The sequence below is a fragment of the Gopherus flavomarginatus genome, chromosome 3 (genome assembly GCF_025201925.1).
Source record: "Gopherus flavomarginatus isolate rGopFla2 chromosome 3, rGopFla2.mat.asm, whole genome shotgun sequence".
Taxonomy (NCBI): Eukaryota; Metazoa; Chordata; order Testudines; family Testudinidae; genus Gopherus; species Gopherus flavomarginatus.
In genome coordinates this window covers 231,643,245-231,664,228 of record NC_066619.1, presented here as the reverse complement: position 1 = coordinate 231,664,228, position 20,984 = coordinate 231,643,245, and the positions used below count along the sequence as shown (strand labels likewise).

Genomic DNA, 20,984 nt, shown 5'->3' with positions numbered 1-20,984 from the left:
CATTCTTGTAAGCATTTAGAACGAGACAGGAAAAAGTGCTAGGAGACATGAAAGAACAAACACATTTAGGAGGGAGACTCAGGATTTTTTCCACCATTGTCCATCAAAAATGGACCACTATTTTTATAGAAAGACTTATAAACTACCTTCCCTCCCATTCACAATCTCACCCCTGTGGCAATTGTAGTGATCGCTTCTGTGGAATAGTAGTATTAGGAAAGTAGTACTAGTAACTCTAACGCAACGTATTCTGCTCTTTTGAGAGCATACTGATTTTGCTTATTGTCTCTTCATCATCATATTTTCTCTCAGATATTCTTCTCCCACAGATGATTGGCAGCTCCAAAACCAGGAGACCGATCCTGTTTCCTCAGTGGCCATTAGCACAGGCAGTTAGGTTGGCTCCTCATTTTCAATTTTGATAGGCCTCCAAGGTTCCCATTTCTAATGAAGACCCTGCAAGCTATAAAAAGCAGTCAGAAAGCATGCGACTAGCCAGTTCTTCAGACAAGGGGTTCTCAACCTTTTTCTTTCTGAGCCCCCCCACAACGATATAAAAACTCCATGGCCCACCTATGCCACAACAACTGGTTTTCTGCATATAAAAGCCAGGGCTGGCATCAGTGGGTAGCAAGCAGGGCAACTGCCTGGGGTCCCAAGCCACAGGGCCCCCACAAAGCTAAGTTGTTCCAGCTTTGACTTCAGCAAAAGGTGGCAGGTCTAAAGGCCCAGGCTTCAGCTTCATGCGGTGGGGCTTTGGCTTTCTGCCCTGGGCCCCAGTAACTCAGGCCCTGCCCGGAGGGCCCCCAGAAACCTGCTCACAGCCCTCCCAGACCCCTGGTTGAGAACCACTGCTTCAGACCACAAGTATCCACTTTTAGAACTGCTCTATTAAATCCTTTCCTGTCATCTCTACTTTCTATGAAGGAGAGAAAAAACACAAATCAAATCCCCAAATGCTTCTCTCAGGTCTGGAGTTCCAACTGATTTGAATAGGATTATCAGGACGAGACTTTGCAATTGGCCCAGTACTAATTTTACATCCATAATATCAGACACTTAATACCGAAGGAACCAAGTGGGTATAAAATTAGAGTTGCAAAGACATTGTCAACAGTTCCTGACAAAAGGTAAGTGGGGGCAACAGGAGCAAATAAGGAAAGGAGAACCTCACCTGACTAAAGCCTTTAAGCAGAGAGTATTAAGAACTTGACTCAAAACAAAAAAGGTTCTTAAGTAGTAAGAAGGGAAGAGAACTAATCAGTGAAAACTGGCATTTTCCATAGATAACATTAAAGAATACATTGTGTTGAGAAGACCATAAGAATAATCAAATTGCATGAATTTGAGGAACCTCTAATATCGGAAGAAGCCTTTGGGTTGAGGACAGAACAAGGGACATTGAATTTAATAAAATAAAAGCTCAACTTCTTAAATTCTTAAGAACGTCAGACACCTTAAGTATGGTGACAATTTAAAATAAAAAGGGACGAAGAAACCAAAACTATAGCTAAAAATATGACAGACAAGTTATTCTGGTAGGACCTCATTAGTATCTGGTCTGACTGAATAGGAACTGATGGCAAGAAAGCAATGTACATGCCATACTCATGTCCATGAAGTGTTTGCAACCCTGATCTAAGCTAACAATGCTTCTGGCTCTGTGTAAGACACGCCACGCCACCCCTCCAATGGAAATGAAAACAATTTTATAAAAAAGTAACATTTAGTTAAGTTACAAAATATTACAAACTTAGCTTTTCTTGAAAATTAAATATATTAGCAAAAGCAAGATTTGTAAGAAATATTTTACAAATGATTTACATACAAGAAAGCTAATGTGTCAGATATTCATGGATATGCAACCAACGGAAATTAAAGTACCAGTTGGCAGCATGAATTCTTAAAATTACCACTGCAGTGGGCTCTACTATTAATAAGGCATAGAGGCAGCGAACAATTTATAAACTTTTCATCCTTTAAGCTTGTTTTTTCAAAAAAAATCTGAATGCACAATTCCTAGCATATTGTACTACAGCTTCTTGTTATAAGCTCTATAAACTACTTAAGTGCTTAAGGACCACCAGTCTGTGAAAAGCCCAATAAAATTGTAACTGGTATTAAACATTTGTTTTCAATTTTCCCTTTAAACATGTACAGTTATAGGTACATAAGCCCTATTCACAGTTTCATTGTCTTTGACAGAAGTACCATGTTCATTTTTTTTTGCAGTTGTTCCTAAAAACCAGCTCTAATTTCATCATAATTCATGTCACTTGTTCTGTGATGCAAATATTTATAAGATATTAAGAATCTGTGCCATAGTCAAGACAGTTCAGCAAGAGCAGTAATTTCCAACACCAACATTCAATACTATATTCAAATATTTGTGCAAATAGCAACAGGACAGTTGTATCTGAGGCAAGCTCTTATTTGCAAAAAAAATGCATCCTTAATGCTGTAAACGTGGACTGTCAGCCTTAAGTCTTGCATTTCCCACAGCTTTAAAAAGTCAATGACAATAAATTCTCAAGTCTTAGCATGATGTCTCATACATAGTGCAAATCATGTAGAGTTTTTCCATGTTCTGGCTGGACTGATTTTGGCATGCGCAACTTTAGTGGTCTATCCTAGCTGAAGACAGTGTCCATTTAGAAAACCAGATGGTTCACGAGGTTGGCGGGGGGAGTGGGGAGGACGCAGTTTCATCACACTTTTCAAACCAGCACTAGATGTGCAAAGGCAGCAAAAACTCCAGCTGTGATTACAACCAGAAAAGAGTAACTCTTCAGGAAGATCCAGGCGGTTAGTCACTTGGACTGGTCTCTAGAAAAATATGTGAGTATATGTTGGATTTTGATTAGACGTTCTTTCAAAGACATCACTGAGAGAACCGAGATCTGATACTTGGGGTCTACAGGGAGGACAGCTAGAAGCCACCAACACCAAGCCGGTCCATTAGGTGTTGCCTAAAATTAGAGAATGAATTGAATTATTAAATTAACAATTTAGCACAAGGAGAATAAAAGGCTGAACAACAACTTTTTAAAAATGCAAAAAATAACCCTGGAACAAAGTTTAGTCTAACACTAGGGATCAAATTAAGTTATAATCCTCTTCTGGTGCTTCAACCAGGTTACTCTCTCCTAGAATCCCTTCTTTAGCTTTCTGTTTTATATTGCATTTAATTCAAGACCCATACCCTCACCTTCAAGACTTACATAATCCTGGTCTCATGTACAACTGCTCTCATTTTCTCTATTCCCCCTCTCAACTCTTTGCATCTTTACTTTGGAATGGTCTCCAGCTGCCAATCACCTCCCTCCTCTCCTCAAAATACATTACTTCCAGGAAACTTTCCACCCTTGTTTTCATCAATAAACTTACTACACTCCCTCTTAACAGAAAAACTGTCCTATGTCTTATTGTTAGAGCAAAGAATCATTTAAACTTATGGCACTATACTACACAATAACTAGCGTTCCACGTTTTCAGTTTTCATTGTAAAAAAAATTCTGGTAATTTTTTGATGTTTATTTTCCAAACATTAAAAGAGGGATGAAATTGGGTTAAAAAAAATTAAGTGGGAAAGATCAAGAACACAAAATTCATAATACATATTTTACTACAGTACAACTCTTTTTAAATGTACGAAGTTGATTATTTTTTCCAGAAATCCTGGTTTGTGTCTAGTCACAATTTTCTCCAAAGTATCCTCACTCATGTTGAGCCTCTTGCTGTCTTGGAAGTAGTCCAACTTTGAAAATTAGCGCTATGCATCAACAGACCAATAGATCCAGAGAATATGCCCAAAGCTTGCCATACCACTTTGCTGAAGTTGGGAGGTGTGTCTTGATGATTGTTCCAAAAAGTCAGCACAACCAGTTTCATGCAAGTATTTCAGATCTGAAATTTCATCTTTAGTGGCAAATGGAAGAAATACTCCAGCATAATAGATGTAGTCTGTTGCAAACTTCACCTTGAAGAAAAGGTGCAACACCTGGGTGACATTCCGAAACGAATCTTTGACACAAAAAACTCTTCAGGGTCCAGATTACAGGCCCCAGTCAACTCCTATTTGTCAGTGAGTTGTGTTGAAGGTTTTGAACATTTTTTTTGTTCTTGTATTCCAAAGTCGGAAGGATTTCTGGAAACAGTTGGGTTCTCTGAGTGTTTCTCTCCTACAGCTTTTGTGCTCAATTTCAGCTGAGATTTTGGTTGTCAGGATCCAGTAAACATCTGTATTGGCAAACATGTTGGCAGTACTCAAAGAAAACTCCAGTGTTTTGTGTGTGTCACACTGTGACCCCAACTTTTCAACAATGAACACTACCTTGGTATGCAGAATCTGCGGTCATTTTGGTTATTTGCCAGTCTCTTCAGAGTTTCTGCTTTAGAATCAATCTCAGGATGATCCAGGTCTTCTAGGAGATGTATTAGCACAGTTCATCCGTTATTTACATGACAGGCAGTGAAGGACAAGATCATCCACTGCTGTGACACAACAGGGGTATGCAATTGACAGTTGGCTCTGCACTTCTCACCCTCTGTAAAATAAAGCCTTCAACTTGTTCGCATGCTTGAAAATGGTCCCGAACCCAATAATGCAAGATTTCACATCTTTCATTTCTTCTGTAGCAATAGCTGCTGACAGTACAATGTTAATCTGATGAGCAGGACCAGTAATGTATAGTGCTCTAGTTTCTGATTGAGTTTAATCTCCCATGCAAACTTACCCATGTAGGAAGCACAGCCACACATTTTGCCAAGTTGGTTGGTACATCTCAAAACATGTCAGTCATCTTCTTCCGTATGGCTTGAGTAAGGAACAACAATTGCAAATTTATATCTAGATTTGATAGCAAGCACATTCCCGCAGCAGTGAGTTGGTGAAGGTCTTTCAGGCCCCCAGCAAAAGAACAAAGGGCACACCAAGATATACGATGTGCTCTATTGTTTGTGCCTGGTGACCACAGTTGCATACAAGTGTTTGCCTCATTTTCCATTTAAAGAGGGTTTGTCAATGTGATTTAATCTGCACCAGTCTTTCCAACTGGAATCAAATCCCAGAGGTTCCTCAGCAGGGTCAACGATAAGTTGTTTGAGCAGTCAAAACGCTCCATGTGGCTCTCCATGAACCTCAGTGTTGAAGTTGAGTGTAAGGGTATTAAGGCAGTTCCACCGGGGGTGCAGGATTTGAATTTTTGTCTTTGGCGGGTTCTGCAAGTCATCGTGCAACCGGATCCTCATGTATTCAGTGACATGGTTGAGAATGCGAGATATCTGGGAAGCTCTTCTAATCTCTGGAGGCTGGATGTGCAATAGGACCAGAAGCCAGTTGACTGGAGTCAATTTGAGCATCCCTGACACTATGCACATGGCATTATTGAGATGAGTATCAAGGAGGTTAGTGTGACTGCTGTGAGACTACACTGGTGCACAATATTCAGCCACAGAATATACCAAAGGCAATTGTTGCAGTTTGTAAGGTCTATGCACTGGAGCCCCATGATATTATGCCCAATTTCCTGATAACCGCAACACGATATTGACTATCTTGGGTGTTCTTGAAGTATTTTTGAAAGGTTGAACTCCAGTCCAGTCCAATGTAACAGCAAGATACTTTAGATAAGCTTCATGGCTAATGCTCTCACTGCAGAACTGTACACTGAGTTTGGTATTAGCTTAGCCATTTTATTGTTCAGATGAAAGCGATCACCATGGGGGTTTTTCAGGTTAGGCCTAAATTTCCAGCATTGGAAATAATCAGCCAATATGTTAAGATCTCCGGTTAGAAAGCATCTGATGGTATGGAGGCTAATGCACTGAGCAGCCAAGGCAATGTCATTCGTATGCATGAATTTCCTTGACTTCATTGCAGGTATATCTGTGGTGTATAAATTAAAAAAGTATTGGGGCCAGGATAGAGCCCTGAGGTATGCCAGAGTTAACAGTTCTTAACATGTCAGTTATTGCTGCGTTGACAAAACAGGTGTCAGAGGGGATGACTCACATCAGCACAAAATAATATGGGTTTATTTGCTTTAAAATCAAACTAAAACAAAAGGCCAAGAACTGGACTGTCCAGAGCATCAGGAGACTTGTCAAAAATCAGACTAGATACCACATGTCCATCAATTTGTTAGATACGAAAGTATCATTTTCTTTCAGATACTTACGACAGGGGTTGTCTACACTAGGAAAGGTTTTTGCTGGTGAACAGTACTGCCTCACAAAGTCACCAACAGGGCCCTCTGCAATTAGCAGCGGTTGTCTGACGAAATGAAGAGCACACACAAAGCAACTGACTCAATCGCGCTGTGTCCTCTCTTTCATTCAAGCCCTGGTGAAAGCTCCTGATATTGACTGTTTACCCCAAAACCCACTTTCTTCTTTAAGCTTCTTATATCGCTTACTTTCAAAATGCTCCTTTACTCTTAGCATGAGCAGTGACCTCATTGTTGCAGACCTCGAAGCACGATGCATCTTCTTCATTCCAGTCTTCACCTTTCTTGAAAAATTTTTAAGCACTGATTTCTTGTTGGCATTCAGGCATAGAATTGAATTTTCACCCTATGTTTATCTTTTTTACCTTCCCTATCTGTGGAGGATTGACTGTTTAAATTCAGTGCCGCACTAAAAGGACAGAAAGAAATAGGCAGCAGGATTTCTTTGGGAGCCAACCACAGCACAATATTAACTTGATTTTCCGACCTCTACCATGTGTGTTTTGTGTTTTACACTGTGGAACTGCTTCAGTCTCTGAGCTGCAGGACAAACTCTAATGCTTTATGCAATTATTATAACAAAAATAAGTACCCCAGAAAAATACTGAATGGATAAGTGCGTGTAAAGTCAGTAAAAGACAAAACTCCTTTAATAAAAAACTGGTAATTTATCGGTGAAAAAAATCAGCAAAAACTGAAAACGCAACACACACAATAAGCAAGAACAATGAAGTTTCCAAAGGAGAAAAATCTGATATAATCATCAGCAATTGTTGAGATCTGTAATATCTGAGCATGTGAAGTGCTATATAAATATTAAGTATTATTTACTTCCAGCTGAAAAGTTATTGTATACCAAGTAGTCAAAATTAGTCTTGCAGAAGCTTTGGCTGAAAAGCACGAGTACTAATGCACAAAATATAGCCATCAGTGTTTGAAGAATTTCTGCAGATTGGGTGTCCTTGTCTTCAGAATAAAATACTACCAATATAAAAGCAGCATAGGAGAAACTTGCAACAAAAAGAAACAAATTTAATCCTTAGCTAAATGAAGCTGTTCTTTAAATGGAAAGTTTTCAGCTATGCTCAGGCCTGACTACAGTTCGTAGTTACAATTTGTAGTTGCAAAATATAAGCCTGCACCTACAAGATCTGTATCCACAATGAGGTAACTATGTAGCTAACAAGGGCTTTGGAGATCCACGCTGCTGCAATAGATGCAGCAAGTGTCGATTTAGTGGGTCTAGTGAAGGCCCGCTAAATCAATGGCAGAGCACTCTCTGGTTGACTCCAGTACTCCAGCTCTCCCAGAAGAATAAGTTAAGTCAACTAGAGAGCATCTCCTGTCAATGCAGCTCAGTGAAAACACAGGAGTATGTCAACCTATGCTATGTCAACTCCATCTACCTTATTCATATAGCTGGAGTAGCATAACTTAGGTCGATTTACCCAGATAGTGAAGACAAGCTCTATGACTGCTACGGTCCAGTGGAGTCTAGAACACTTGATATTTAGGGCCAAATTTAAAGTTCACCAATGAACTGGGTTAGGTATAGTATAAGAGAAACCTATTTGACCAATAGCGGAAAGAAGCTATTTAAAATAAAGATGACGATCATGTTTGTTTTTTGCTAACTTTTTAGATAAAAATATCTACAAAAAAGCACTACCCTTCCCCACCTAGAATGTCAAGGAGGGATCCATGCAAAGCAACTGAAGCACAAAAAGAGGCAGAATGACCTCCTGTTGCTGCTTAAAAAACACAGATATAGCTAGTGGAAATGGGAGATGGTACTGCATCCCCCACACAGCAGATCCCTATAAAAACTGCTTTAAGTATGTTATGTTTAAAAGTGAAGGTTTTTTCAAAAAAAGTAGTAATGAAAGAAAAACTGATGCCAAAATCTTAGCCCACCTGTAGGTTTTCCTCTCTCTCAGGCATCGGCCCAAAGTGCTGAAGGATCTGGCTGCGAAATTTGTTTCTCAAGCTTTGGAACCAGCCACAAGCCTGACTGTACACCACGTCATGAAGCTCTCTCAGTTTCTTCAGCTCTTCTGTATCTGCAACCTATGAAAGAATACTAGAGTAAGCTTAAATACACAACAACATTCATTTCACATTCCATTTCAACTGTTAGTAACAATCACGAAGCTTCGGCATTCATACAAGCCTTGAGGAGCAATGGCAGAAAGGAGGAGAAAAAGCACTGTGGTACAGATATCCCTCACTTCAGACCAAATACCTCTCATAAAATAGCAACATGACAAGAATTATGTAAAAGAAATGTGTGTTTAAGTAGGTCATATTTACAGTCCTGTTTTAAGTCATTCTGCACTTAATATACATTTGACAGGCCCACTTTTTCCATTATATTCTTTACTACAGTCACACATTTAGATCAAGTTCTAATTCTGATGCAGCTGAACTCTAGAAATCAATACATTGGCATATTTCATAGTTAATGGTGGATCGCTAATAGCTGTCCAAAATTAGAAAAGTTAGTTATTGCAAATGTATCAGTTCAAAAGTAATTTTTACGTCATGAAAGTTGATAGTATTGATTGGGGTAGGGGGTGGAAGAAGCACAATTATAAGATAAACTTGTCATCTCAAGAGGTCTAGAAAATCTTAGCTATTTTTATTTTTCTTTAATATAGGAGAACGTCGTCTCCCAGCAACTGTTCTGCAATCCCAAATATTTGAAGCCGAGTCTGTATGAACAAATGATAGAGAAAACAAAGAGTGTTGCTTAAGAGGCGTGTTACTGCTCAAAATGAGTTCTAGATACCTTAATATCTTCCAAATATTCAATGTCTGCAGTACAATAGCCATCTTTCATCCCTCTTCGTAAAACTCTAAATCTCTTTCCACCAACTGTGTCAACTACAGACCTTCCATCAGGTAGGAAATGAATATTCCTAATTTGCAGCATACAACCATAATCTGCAAAACTAGAACCAGAAGCACTGTCAGCAATGCTAAATTCACAATTTTCAAACATTTCTGCAATAAAACAGAGGCTGGGAGGAATTAGAACCATACAGAACTCTTAGCTGCATAAGAGCATCAGAATGTATACTTACTTGTTTTGAGGGTCACTGATACACATCCCAAATTGTTTAGTCCCAGTTTCCATACTTCTGCGAATCATCAATCGGTATCTTGGCTCAAACACATGAAGAGGGCAAGGCACAGTGGGGTATGCCATAGTGCAAACAAACACCGGAACATTCTTGGTCAAGCTAAAGACAAACCCAAAATAAATTAAATATACATTTGAAATCTAAACACAAGACTGTGCCAAGCCATAATAATTAACAGCAAAAGTGCTGCACTACGCTTATTTTGTCCATGGCTCATGTAGTAGCAGGTAATTAAGGGAATGAAATAGATTTGATCAAAGATGTTTTCCAAGCTGTTTTTTTAATCAGTATTTTTACTTTTGCTAGAAGCAGACAGAGTTAGCATTAAAAGTTATCCTGTAACTTGCACTATACCTCTGCCTTTCAGAATGTACAAATGGTCATTTGAAGGTTAGTGTTTTGCTCTGCACTGTTAAGCTGCCTAAGTGGTAGTTTCTCACCAGTATTTTATGATATAGACAGAGGCTCTAAGACAGACAGATGGCTCTAAATAGTAAAAAGAACAATTTGAAAGTCAATTTATTTTAATGTTTTGTACTTATTAATAAAAATAACCCCTAAGATTACAACTGAAAAATTAGAGAATGCACAAGATAAATTAAGTGGGGAAAAGAGCACTGTTTTATCTATCATGCAGCTCTGAGAGAAACTTAGAAGTATGCTTCTCCCTGGGCTTTGCAAGAGGCTATTTACCTGTAAAGGTAACAAAGCTGAAACTGAAGAGACAGTATGTAGGCACAGAGAAAGAAGAGAGATAGGCCTGATCATGTTAGGTGGTGCTAATCCTGAGCTCACCTAAGAGACCATTATAAAAATGTGTGATTTTATTTTTTAACTAAAATAGGACATTCATTAGTTTCCTGAAGTTAGTAAATTTAAATACTAAGTTGACAACTTTCCTGATATTTAACGTTCCTTCACAAAATTATGAAATGCCACCATTAAAATCACTAACAAATATGATACAAAAATTTCTACCCTGTCAGTAACTGGATTTCTTCAAGCTGTGTCCCCCTATGGGTGCTCCACTTGAGGTGCTCACACAGTCCTTCAGAGATTTTCAGCAGCAGCGCTCATTCAGTCCACATGTTCCCTAGCTATTCTCATGCCCTGTACAGAGCACATATAGAGCTGTGGATAGACTGCTCTTGGCTCCTTCTTCATTGCAAAGCCTAAGGAGATGAGGCTCTGAAGTAAAGTGGAAGGTGGGAGGGTAGTGGAGCAACCATATGGGAACACATATTGAAAAAGCCCAGTCACTAAACAAGGTAGCCAATCTTTCTTTCTCTTTGAGTAGCATCCCACCTATGGTGCTCCATTTTAAGGTGGCTCCAGAGCAGTATCCTTTGAAGGAAATGGGAATTTTGGAACTCAATCTAAGACTGACAGTAAAATTTCAGAGCCTTTGACAGCATCTACTCAAGAAGCACCAAGTATGGTATGGTGTCCTGAGACAGTATGAACCAAAGCTCACGAAGCAATCTTGCAAATCTCAATCCATCAGCAGAACAACAGATGTAGATTGATATCTGACAGGCAGGCATAGTATATTACAAGCTGTATAGCAAGCGAAGATCCAGTCAGAAACCAACTTAGAAAGTCTCTGCATGGACCCTGGCACTTGTTTAGCTCTGTCCACAATAAAAACAGTCTCAGAGAGGCTCAAAAAAAGTCTAGTCCTGCCCAAATAATAGGTCAGTAGCCTCCTAACATCCAAGTTATAAAGGGCAGCTTGTTGCCTAAACAGATGGTGTTTAGGACAAGAAACTGGGAGGTGAATTGATTAGTTTATGTGAAAGTCTGAGCTAACTCCCGGCAAGAAACAAGGGTGTGGTCAAAGGGATACCTTTTCTTTGAAAGATACAGAATATGGACGGTCAGCCATCAAAGCTCTTGGTTTGCCAAGTCTTTGGGCTCAAAAAGGCTGTTTTCAGGGAGAGATTTAGAAACAAGCAGGTAGCTAGCAGTTCAAAGGGAGGCTTCATCAGAAAGTTAAACTCAGTTCTTAAGTCCCAGGTGGTAATGGGATATCGGACATTTCGGAAAGATTAGATAATCTTCTGATGTGTCAAGAAGTTGCAAGGGTGAGCAAATTCATCTTCACCAGAGAATGGAATACTGTGATGGCCACTACAAGAGCTTTAATTGGACCTAGCGTAAGATTTCCTTTTTTCAGAGCAAGAATATCTTCTTGCATCTCTGAGGTAGCAGAGTCAGCAAGAGATTGGTGCCGGTCAGTACACCAGTGGTAAAATCTTTCCATTTATGATGGAATTGTCCTTACTATTCATCAGGATTTCATATCCTTCTCCTGAGCAGGAGAGTGCTAACTCAGAGTAAACTAGATACCAAGCTTTGAACTGCAGTGTTCAGGTTGGGGTGAGGAACATACCTCAAGTTCCAAGTGGGAAGACTGGACTCTGATGGAAGGCTGATGGAGGAGAAGCAAAGGTAGTAAGGAAACCATGCTAGTTTTGGCCAGGTTGGTGCAATCATGACACCTGTGACCTTGTCCTGTCTGATTTTGTTTAGCACCCTGAGGATGAACTTTGGGGAACAGCGTAAAGAAGATTCTCTGCCCATGGGAAGAGAAAGGCAACCCCCAGATAATGATGACCCAGGCCCCTCTTGAGCAGAATTTCACACAACTCAGAGAAATCTGCATGTAAGAAATATCTGTCCAAATATGAATTTATTTTCCACTTGTGATCTTGAGTGAAGTGACTGCTAAGATCAGGATATGGTGCACTATTGACCAGTTCCATAAACTTTATTGCCTTCATGGAGAGGGAAGAAGATCTCACTCTCCCTTGCTAATACAATAGTACATATGGGCCCTGTTGTTTGTCATCACGCAGATGGATTGACCCATGGGTGGCGGGTACCATAGCCCATGTTCTGCCCCCAGTCTCCCTTCCCTTGCTTTCCACTCTGCATGCAGCTCCAGTCCCACTGTGCTGGCCCCGGCTGGGGCTAGGCCATGCACCACCTGCCCTCCTGGTGCTCTGGGGGGGCTGAGGGAGCCTCTGGGCTCTGGTGGGGGTGTGAGGAAGGGACAGGGGCTTGGGCAGGAGGTGTGGGACTGGGAGGCTAGCCTCCTCCAGCCAGCGGTTCATGTGCTGCCCATAGATTGACCTTGTATCATGCAGAGGGAGGAAGTGCTGTCAGGCATAAATTTACAGATTCAAGTTCCAGAATGTTGAGGTCCAAGATGGACTCTTGGGCAGTCCACCTGTACTAGACAGTCTAGTCCCACAGATGACTGTCCAAGGAGACACATGCTGGAAACTACAGTAACAATGAGAGGGGGACAGTTAAATGCAATCCCTGTGCACACATTGTCTGGATTCTTCCACCAGTCGAAGGAGACTAGTATGCAAGGAGGAAGAGGGAGCAACTTGTTCCGATGGTCTCTGTTACAGGCATAAAGTGTCCTGAACCAAACTTGGAAGCAACATAAATCTAGGCGAGGATGTAGCATGACAAAGATACATGCTGGCATGAGCCTGAGGACTCTGTTGAATTTGAGCAATTAAGTGTGACGGAGTTAGGAATATGTCCTCTGGCAGATAAGATCTGAATGTTGAAGCATCAAGGGTAGCCCCTATGAATTCTAGCCTTTGCAGATCTGAGCTGAAAGCAAAACTTGTTGAACAGAGATATTTACAGCACATCTGACTTGAGAGCCAGTAGTTGAGGTAAGGGAAGATAATTAATGCCAACTGGTGAAGCTGTACAGCAACTATCACCATAATGATCTGTGGATAGCTAATGCAACACAGATTTTTTTAAAAGTGTCCAGAGGTGATCCTGGCTATTACAGGCAAGCAAGCCTAGCTTCAGTATCAGACAAATTGGTTGAAATTATAGTAAAGAATTATCAGACACATTGATAAACACAATATGTTGTGGAAGAGTCAACACAGTCCTTGAAGGAAAATCATGCCTCCCCAATCTATCAGAATTCTTTGAGGGGCATCAAGAAACATGTGACAAGGGTAAGCCAGTCAATAGAGTCATGGGATAAGAGAGGCAGTCTTCTTTTAACCTGTTATTGATCCGTAAGACAGGAAACAAAAGGTAGAAATAAATGGTCAGTTTTCACAGTGGAGATAGGTAAGTAGTGGGTTCCCCCAAAGATCAGTACTGGGACCAATGCTGTTTAACACATTCATAAATGATCTGGAAAAAATGGGTGAAAAATGAGGTGGCAAGTTTGCAAAGGATACAAAATTACTCAAGCTAGATAAGTCCAAAGCTAACTGCAAAGGGTAACAAAGGGATCTCACAAAACTAGGTAACTAGGCAACAAAATGGCAGATGAAATCCAATGTTAATAAACGCAAAGTAATGTACACTGGAAAACAATTCCAACTATACATACGAGATGATGGGGTCTAAATTAGTTACCACGCAAAGATCCTGAAGTCATTGTGGATAGCTTTCTGAAAACATCTGCTCAATGCACAATGGCAGTCAAAGAAGCTAACAGAATATGAGAAACCATTAGGAAAGGGATAGATAATAAATCAGATCATAATGCCAATATATAAATCCATGATATGCCCACACCTTGAACACTGTGTAAAATTCTGCTCATCCCATCTCAAAAAAGGTATTAGAATTGAAACAGGTACAGAGAACAGCTACAGAAATGATTAGGGAGTATGGAACAACTTCCCACGAAAGCTAATACTCATATAAATTTTAGTCTAAGGTGCCACAAGGACTTTTTTTTTTTAATATATAAAGACTGGGAGTGTTCAGCTTAGAAAAGAGCCAACTAAGGGGAGATATGAAAGCAATATACAAAATGACTGATGTGGAGAAAAAGTATCCTCTATCCCTTCAGATAACACAAGAACGAAGAGTCACTCAATGACATTAATAGACACCAGGTTTAAAACACACACATAAGGAAGTACTTCTTCGCAAAATACAGTCAACCCATAAATGTGTTGCCAGGGCATGCTCTGAAGGCCAAAAGTGTAACTGGATTTAAAGAAAGAATTAGATGAGTTCAGAGTGTAGATCCATCAATGGCTATTAACCATGATGGTCAGGGACAAAACCCCATGCTCTGGGTGTCCCTAAAGCTGTCTGCCATAAGCCGAAACTGAACGACAGGTGATGGCTCACTTGAAATCGCTTTGTTCTGTTTATTCCCTCTGAAGCATTCCGCCCCAGACGTTGTCCAAAAACAGCTTATGGCTAGATGGACCATTGGTCTGACCCACTATGGCCATTCTTATGTTCTTACAACTTTCGTGAACACGCTGAGACTGGTAGACAGTGTGGGTATGTCTACACTGCAACTAAACATCTGTGGCTGGCCCGTATCAACTGACTCAGGCTCAGAAGGCTGAAAAACTGCAATGTAGATGCTTGGGCTTAGCCTGGGCTCTGGGATCCCAAGAAGGCTCCAGCTCAAGCATCTACATTGCAAATTTTACAGCCTTGAGAGCCAGAGTCAGCTGACCTGGGCCAGCCACAGCTGTTTAATTGCGACGTAGACATGCCCTCTGAAGGGAAGGACTTGATATTGGCAATAGTTTTGGCCTACCAGGAAGAACCTCTGTGAGAAAGGTGTACTGCAATATGAAGATATCTGTCCTCAAGGCTGAAGGTCATGAAATAGTCCCCCAAATCCAGGGATGGAATGATAGCTGCAAGTTTCACCATCTTGAATTTCTGTACCCTGACAAAGGTATTCAGTATCCTTAGATATAGAACTGGGCTCCATCCACTTCTCTTTGGGAACCAAGAAGTACCTGGAATAAAATCCCCTTCTGCTGTACTAAATGGGAACTGGTTCCTCAGCTCCTGTGCGAAGAAGGGATAGAACCTCTTGTTTCAGAAGATGTTAGTGAGATGGGTCCCTGAAAAAGGACAAGGAGCGGGGCATATAGGGAATATGCAGTGAAAGTGGACGGAGTACCCCAGTGATATAACCTCCAAAAGCCAACTGTTCGAAGTAATATGCTCCGATGACACATGAAAATGGAAGAGTCGATCACCAAGAAGTAGGATGACAGACGTGGCAGAATGGTGCATCACTGGATCTGGATCAAGGGAGGATTCATGGTCCTTGACCATGGCATCAAAAGCAACAAATGGCAATGATGACTACTGCATCAAACACAGTAACAGTTGAGAACTTTCCCTTTTGCATCCTGATTTTTTTCTTGGGTGGCTGCAACAATTGCAGTAGGTGGGGAACTCGGATCGACATCATCTCTGTGCAATCTGAGATAGACTACACATTTTTATTTGCAGGTGTATATATCCAACAAACTAAAGGTCTCCCTAGAGTCCTTTAGAGAATGCACAGAGTCATTCATGGAGTCACTAAACAATTTCAAACTATCAAAGGGAAGGTACTCCACTGTGCTTTAGACTTCTCACGGAAATCATGAGGACTGAAACCACGAGACTCTACCCATAACTATAGAGATGAAGCAAGTTGTCATATCTGCTGCATCAAGAGAAGTTTGCAAGGTTCTCTTCCCCAAGAGCTGCCCCAGTGCTTCTGTGACAAATGTTCAATAAAAGAACTCTATTTTGCATAATTGATCTGATTACATTTTGCTAGAATTGCCAGATAATTAGCAAACTGAAATTGCAATGGAGGGTTACTACCAAAAAAGGTCTGAGCTTATGTTTTTTAATCATATGGGGTCATCCTTGAATGGTGCTGCCTATTATGTGCATTCACTGCATTCATGAAAAGAGAATTGGGGCAGCATGAGAAAATAAAAATTCAGAGGCACTAACTAAGATATGTTTACCCTCTTAACTATGGGGTGGGGAAGCAAGGAGGAGGAGTCTGCCAGATCATTTTGGCAGCTTTTAATAGTGCCTCACTTATAAACAAGGCTATTTGGGTCTCTTGGACTTCTAATGGAATCTGGAGAGTGTCTGCCATTCTTTCATCAAGTCCTGAAATTGTTTGAAGTCATCCACAGGAGTCATGAGGATGTGAGGAGTTACTGTACTGGGGCACAGGCAGTACAAGTGAAAGGTGATATAAAGGGAATAACTCAAGCTGAGTACAGGGGATCTTGAGCTGAGAACACTTGTGGTGGGTGAATCTGCATAGACATTTGACAAAACCCAGATGCTGAAGCCTATGCTATCAAGGGGTGTATTAGATGTTCCTCATCTTGCTGTACCAAAGAGATGGCTGCAGATGCAGGCAGTACTGACTTCTTTAGTGCCAAGTGTTTGGCATCAGAAGCACCTTGTTCAGATTTCAATGGTACTGAGGGCTTTTGAAAGATGGGTACCGTTTGTCTTTTACAAAGACTTTGACTTGGAGGAAACTTTGGTACCACAGCTGCTTGAAGCCACTGCAAAAGTCTTTAAAGGATGTAGGATCTCCGGCACAGCAGGCCTCTTAGCAACATGGTCTCTCAAAGGAGTACTAGTTCCTCTTGGATGACACTTTCCCCATTTTACTCAAAAGTCTGTCTCTCAAAAACCTAGAAGGCAATTGAGCTGTGGAGACTGACCAGGCACTCTGGTAGCTCAGAGGCCGATGGTTGGAGAGGGGAAATGTATCAAGACCTGTACCTGAAGCTGGACAAAGTGAATGCTCTATCATGGGGAGCCAATGTTATCTCTGTCGCTCCTGGAATGACTCAAAACTCATGCGAATCTTGTGCTTTAAAACACACATGTATCCCCAAGAGAGTGGATACAGTGTGAGTGGCTGTCACTAACTGGGAAGGATTCCTGACAAGCGAGGCAAAGTTCAAAGCCTGAGGATTTAGGCATGCCTGAAGAAAAAAGGCCTCTTTAGAGAAGAGCCCTATCTATGAGGAATAGTGGTGAGACACAAAAGGCATGACATAAAGTGAGAAAAGGACCCCCAAAAAACTAAGGTACACAATAACTACAAAGAATAAAAACTAACATAAAAAAATTAAAGTTTAAAAGCTAGTTTTGTAGTTCCTGTATGAGGGCACAAATGAGTTTCTCTGTCTCAAGCAGAGTCATTCTATAAGGAACTGAGGGAGGTCCATCTGTTGCAGCCCTATACATCCTCAGTATAGGGCATGAGAATAACGGGGACATGCGCAGACTGAATGAGCACTGCTGCCAAAAATCTCTGATCAAAGGCATATGCACCCCTCAAGTGGAGCACCGATAAGGACACTATTTCACAATGTCCCTTTGCAAAACAACAGTAATCTTGCTTTCATATTTTCTTGGATTTTAAAAAAACAAGCCAAACACATAATAGGCTTACTCTGAGAGTTCAGCAGTTTCTTCATCATGAATTCTTCTTCTCTCAGATAGTTCAGCAGCCAGATATTTCACCACTAATTCTTCCAGTAGTACTGTGACACTGTATTTCCTAATTGCCAAATACTAAAAAAAAAAAATAAAAATTATATATTTACCATAAAACATTTCTATTTTAACTGTTTGTAGTATTCTTATACAACATTAACACAAAATTCAGCACTATTTTTAATTAAAAGTACTGTAATCAGATATGGGACTACAAAATCTGTCTTAACAAAATTTAAGATATTCCTGAAGTCTTAGTTGTAAACTCTAAAATTATTGTAACTGAAAGAGAACAAACTTTCTACTTTTTCCAGTTTATCTGGTGCATTTGACAAGACTTGAGCCTAGTCAGTATCAATATTTCCTCTGCATAGTCAGTTTCCCCAGCTTTTCCACAGCCACAAGAGAGAAAATAATACAACAAAAAAGATAGCAAAAATTACAAGAGCAGGCAAAGGAACTTTGACGAGATATCGAAGTTGGTAATGCTTTAATTCTGCAGCATGGGCAAATTATGTGGCCACCGAAACATGAACATATGAAGTCCCATCAATATCTAATTGATTGTTTTTTTGATTCTGGAAGCATCCAAGATCTGAGAGAATTCACGTCATCTGGGTTTTGTGGGATGCTGTATGAAGTTCCTTCTACTACAGTTTAATAGGTGTTCTGAATATTTACCTCTTTTAAGCTCTCTTTACATAGGGGACACTGTGGGGCATGGTCTAAACAGCGTTCTAAACAATTCTTGCAGAAGGTATGTCCACAAGGGGTTGTCACCGGCTCAAAAAATAACCTGAAAATTTTTTTAAAATAAAAAGTCAATTGATAAACAGTGATTCTAATATCTTTTAAATAAATTTTAAAGAATTCTAGCTACGCTATAAGAAAATAGACAAGTTAAATGAAAATCAGAAATACAAGATTTGTGCTAGAATTTTTTTGAACGTTTTCCATTTTCTCAACACTGCACAACTTCATGTATTCTGTGCTTCATAGTCAATCTGATAACATTTCTAGGTTCAAATATTTAATGTCTAAAAGTATATTCATATAAATAAGTTACACAAATGCAGACCTTCTTCTTGAAATCATTAACTTAATGCGATATTACAATGGTCATGATATACTTTAATCAACATCATATGCACACATAACTACTTCTGATTTTTAATACTTTAGAACATATGGTGTGTATTTATATGACACACCAGAAAGATCTGCAGTTCCTAAGGAGCCTATCAAATAACCTACTAAAAGATAAAGTGAGATTTTCTAAGAAAATACATTTGTAAATCCCCTATACTGCTTTGAGAATCTCAACCAATATCTGAACCCAAAGGCTAAGTTTAGGTACATGTGTTAAACAGTATTTGTCAATTATCCACCAAAACAAAATACGACTTCTAGATAAAAAAAATGTAGTCTAGCCTTAAGACATTCTCTTCCTTGTGTTGTTGACATTTAAGAATGGAATACCATTTTTAACTATCAGTTTGTGTCACAACTATAAAACTAAATACAAGTATGTCCTTACCAATACTCATCTACTAAGGGTACGTTTACACAGCAATGACAGCCCAGGATCAATGGGAATTGAGTCAGCTGACTGGTGTCTACATTGCATTTTAACGCTAATTTTAGGATTTTCTGCCCCATGCTCGAACCCAGGGCTCTGGGATCCACACTGTTGTGCACAGACACAAGTCAAAGCAGGGGCGGCTCTAGACATTTCGCTGCCCCAAGCACGCGACATGCCGTGGAGGGCGCTCTGCCGCTTGCGCGGCTCCGGTGGACCTCCCGCAGGCATGCCTGTAGAGGGTCCACTGGTCCCGTGGCTCCACCGAAGTCGCGGGACCAGCGGACCCTCTGCAGGCAGCCTGCGGGAGGTCCACCAAAGGTACGGGACCAGCGGACCCTCCGCAGGCAGGCATCCTGCCTTCTGCCCTCCCGGCAGAGGCCCCCTTGCAGCTTGGCGTGTTGGGGCCTGGAGCCGCCCGAGTCAAAGTAACCATATCCCAGAGTGCCTAGCACCCCCAATCTCCCGTATTAGACACTCTAGCCCTATAAATGTGTTGCACTCTGGGAAAACTCTACTGCCCACCCAGTTTCCTAACTGTGATGGTGTTATTGATGGGATGCAGGTGCCCATAATGAGCACCTGAATATATAAACTGCATAATTAGCTCCTTTGGTGGCTGTCTCAGTAGAAATGACTGCAGTTGGAGAAAAATTTATACTGAACTACCATCTAATCTGAGAATTGGGCATTTTCCTACCAATGTGACACAGCCTAGTGGTAGAGAGCCCATGTTCTGAGTATAAGTAGTACATCAGTCTCCAGGGCTCTCAAAGTGTTAAAATGAAAACTGTGCAATTCTTAATTTTTAAAATGGAATGCTCAATGGAAGTGTTTTTGTTCAGTTGTCTTTTATTTCTCTGTTTTGAAATCTGACATAAAATGTAGGTTTCAAAGGACTCACCACCACAACCCAGTTACTGCCTGTGAAGTGAATTCCTAGGGCTTGAGGTATAGTGTGCTCCAGCACCCTCCAGGGATCTCTTCTCCCTGCATCCACCACACCTGGGCAGGAGGGGCCTCCCACTCAATACTCACAGTGCATGCTGCCCAGACACCTCTATACACATAGCCCTAAGGAGGGCAGGGATGGGGGAGAGCTAGGAACAAGGAACAGAGAGCAGAGTAGGACCAAGTGCCTATCGTGCAGGGACAGGGAGCAGCAGAACTCCCAGCTTAGCACAGCCAAGGGAGGGATGACTCCCGCTTATCCCTGCTCTGGGCAAGCTCTTCACAGCAGCTAGGAGGAGCCGAAGCCACTGCTGAAGGAGGCTTCAGGGAGGTTTTGGGGCTGGCTCCGACTCACCATCCTGACAGCACATACTGCTTGGACACCCACTGCACATGAAGCTCCACGAAGGGCAGTGGGGTGGGAGAGAGAGCAGGGCAGGGATCAAGCAGCTACCCTGAAGGGAAGGGGAGCAACTGCAGTGTTGGGGGAGGATCATCCTTCCCTAGCCATGTTGAGCAAGGAGCTCTGCAGCTTACTCTCCCTGCAGGGCAGCTGCTTAGTCCCTGCTCTGCTCTCTGGCCCTTGCTCCTGGGCCCTTCTGGGGCAGTGCACGCAAGGGAAGGCAGCGTGCACCAAAATCTGGCTCTGCTGTTGTGACCAGGAAGCAGCTTTTTGCAAAAAGCTTCTGACAGCTCTCCATTAAAAACCCTGTAGACTCTCTGATAGTGTGCTTGCAGACTAGTGTTCAGCAGGTAACGCTGACCTGAACTGCTGTCCTCTGCACGAGG

General features: G+C 41.1%; 1 protein-coding gene across 1 annotated transcript in view; it reads right to left on the bottom strand.

The window, feature by feature from the left end:
• Positions 1-1,713: 1,713 nt before the first annotated feature.
• LONRF1 (LON peptidase N-terminal domain and ring finger 1) overlaps positions 1,714-20,984 on the bottom strand; it is a 36,664-nt gene continuing 17,393 nt past the window's right edge. Inside the window, exons 7-12 of the mRNA XM_050947597.1 lie at positions 18,347-18,461; positions 17,622-17,743; positions 9,311-9,469; positions 9,016-9,178; positions 8,142-8,294; positions 1,714-2,969 (exon numbers count right to left, since the gene is read on the bottom strand). Of these exons, the coding sequence (XP_050803554.1) occupies positions 2,811-2,969; positions 8,142-8,294; positions 9,016-9,178; positions 9,311-9,469; positions 17,622-17,743; positions 18,347-18,461 (871 nt within the window). The 3' untranslated portion in view covers positions 1,714-2,810. The remainder of the gene's footprint in view (positions 2,970-8,141; positions 8,295-9,015; positions 9,179-9,310; positions 9,470-17,621; positions 17,744-18,346; positions 18,462-20,984) is intronic.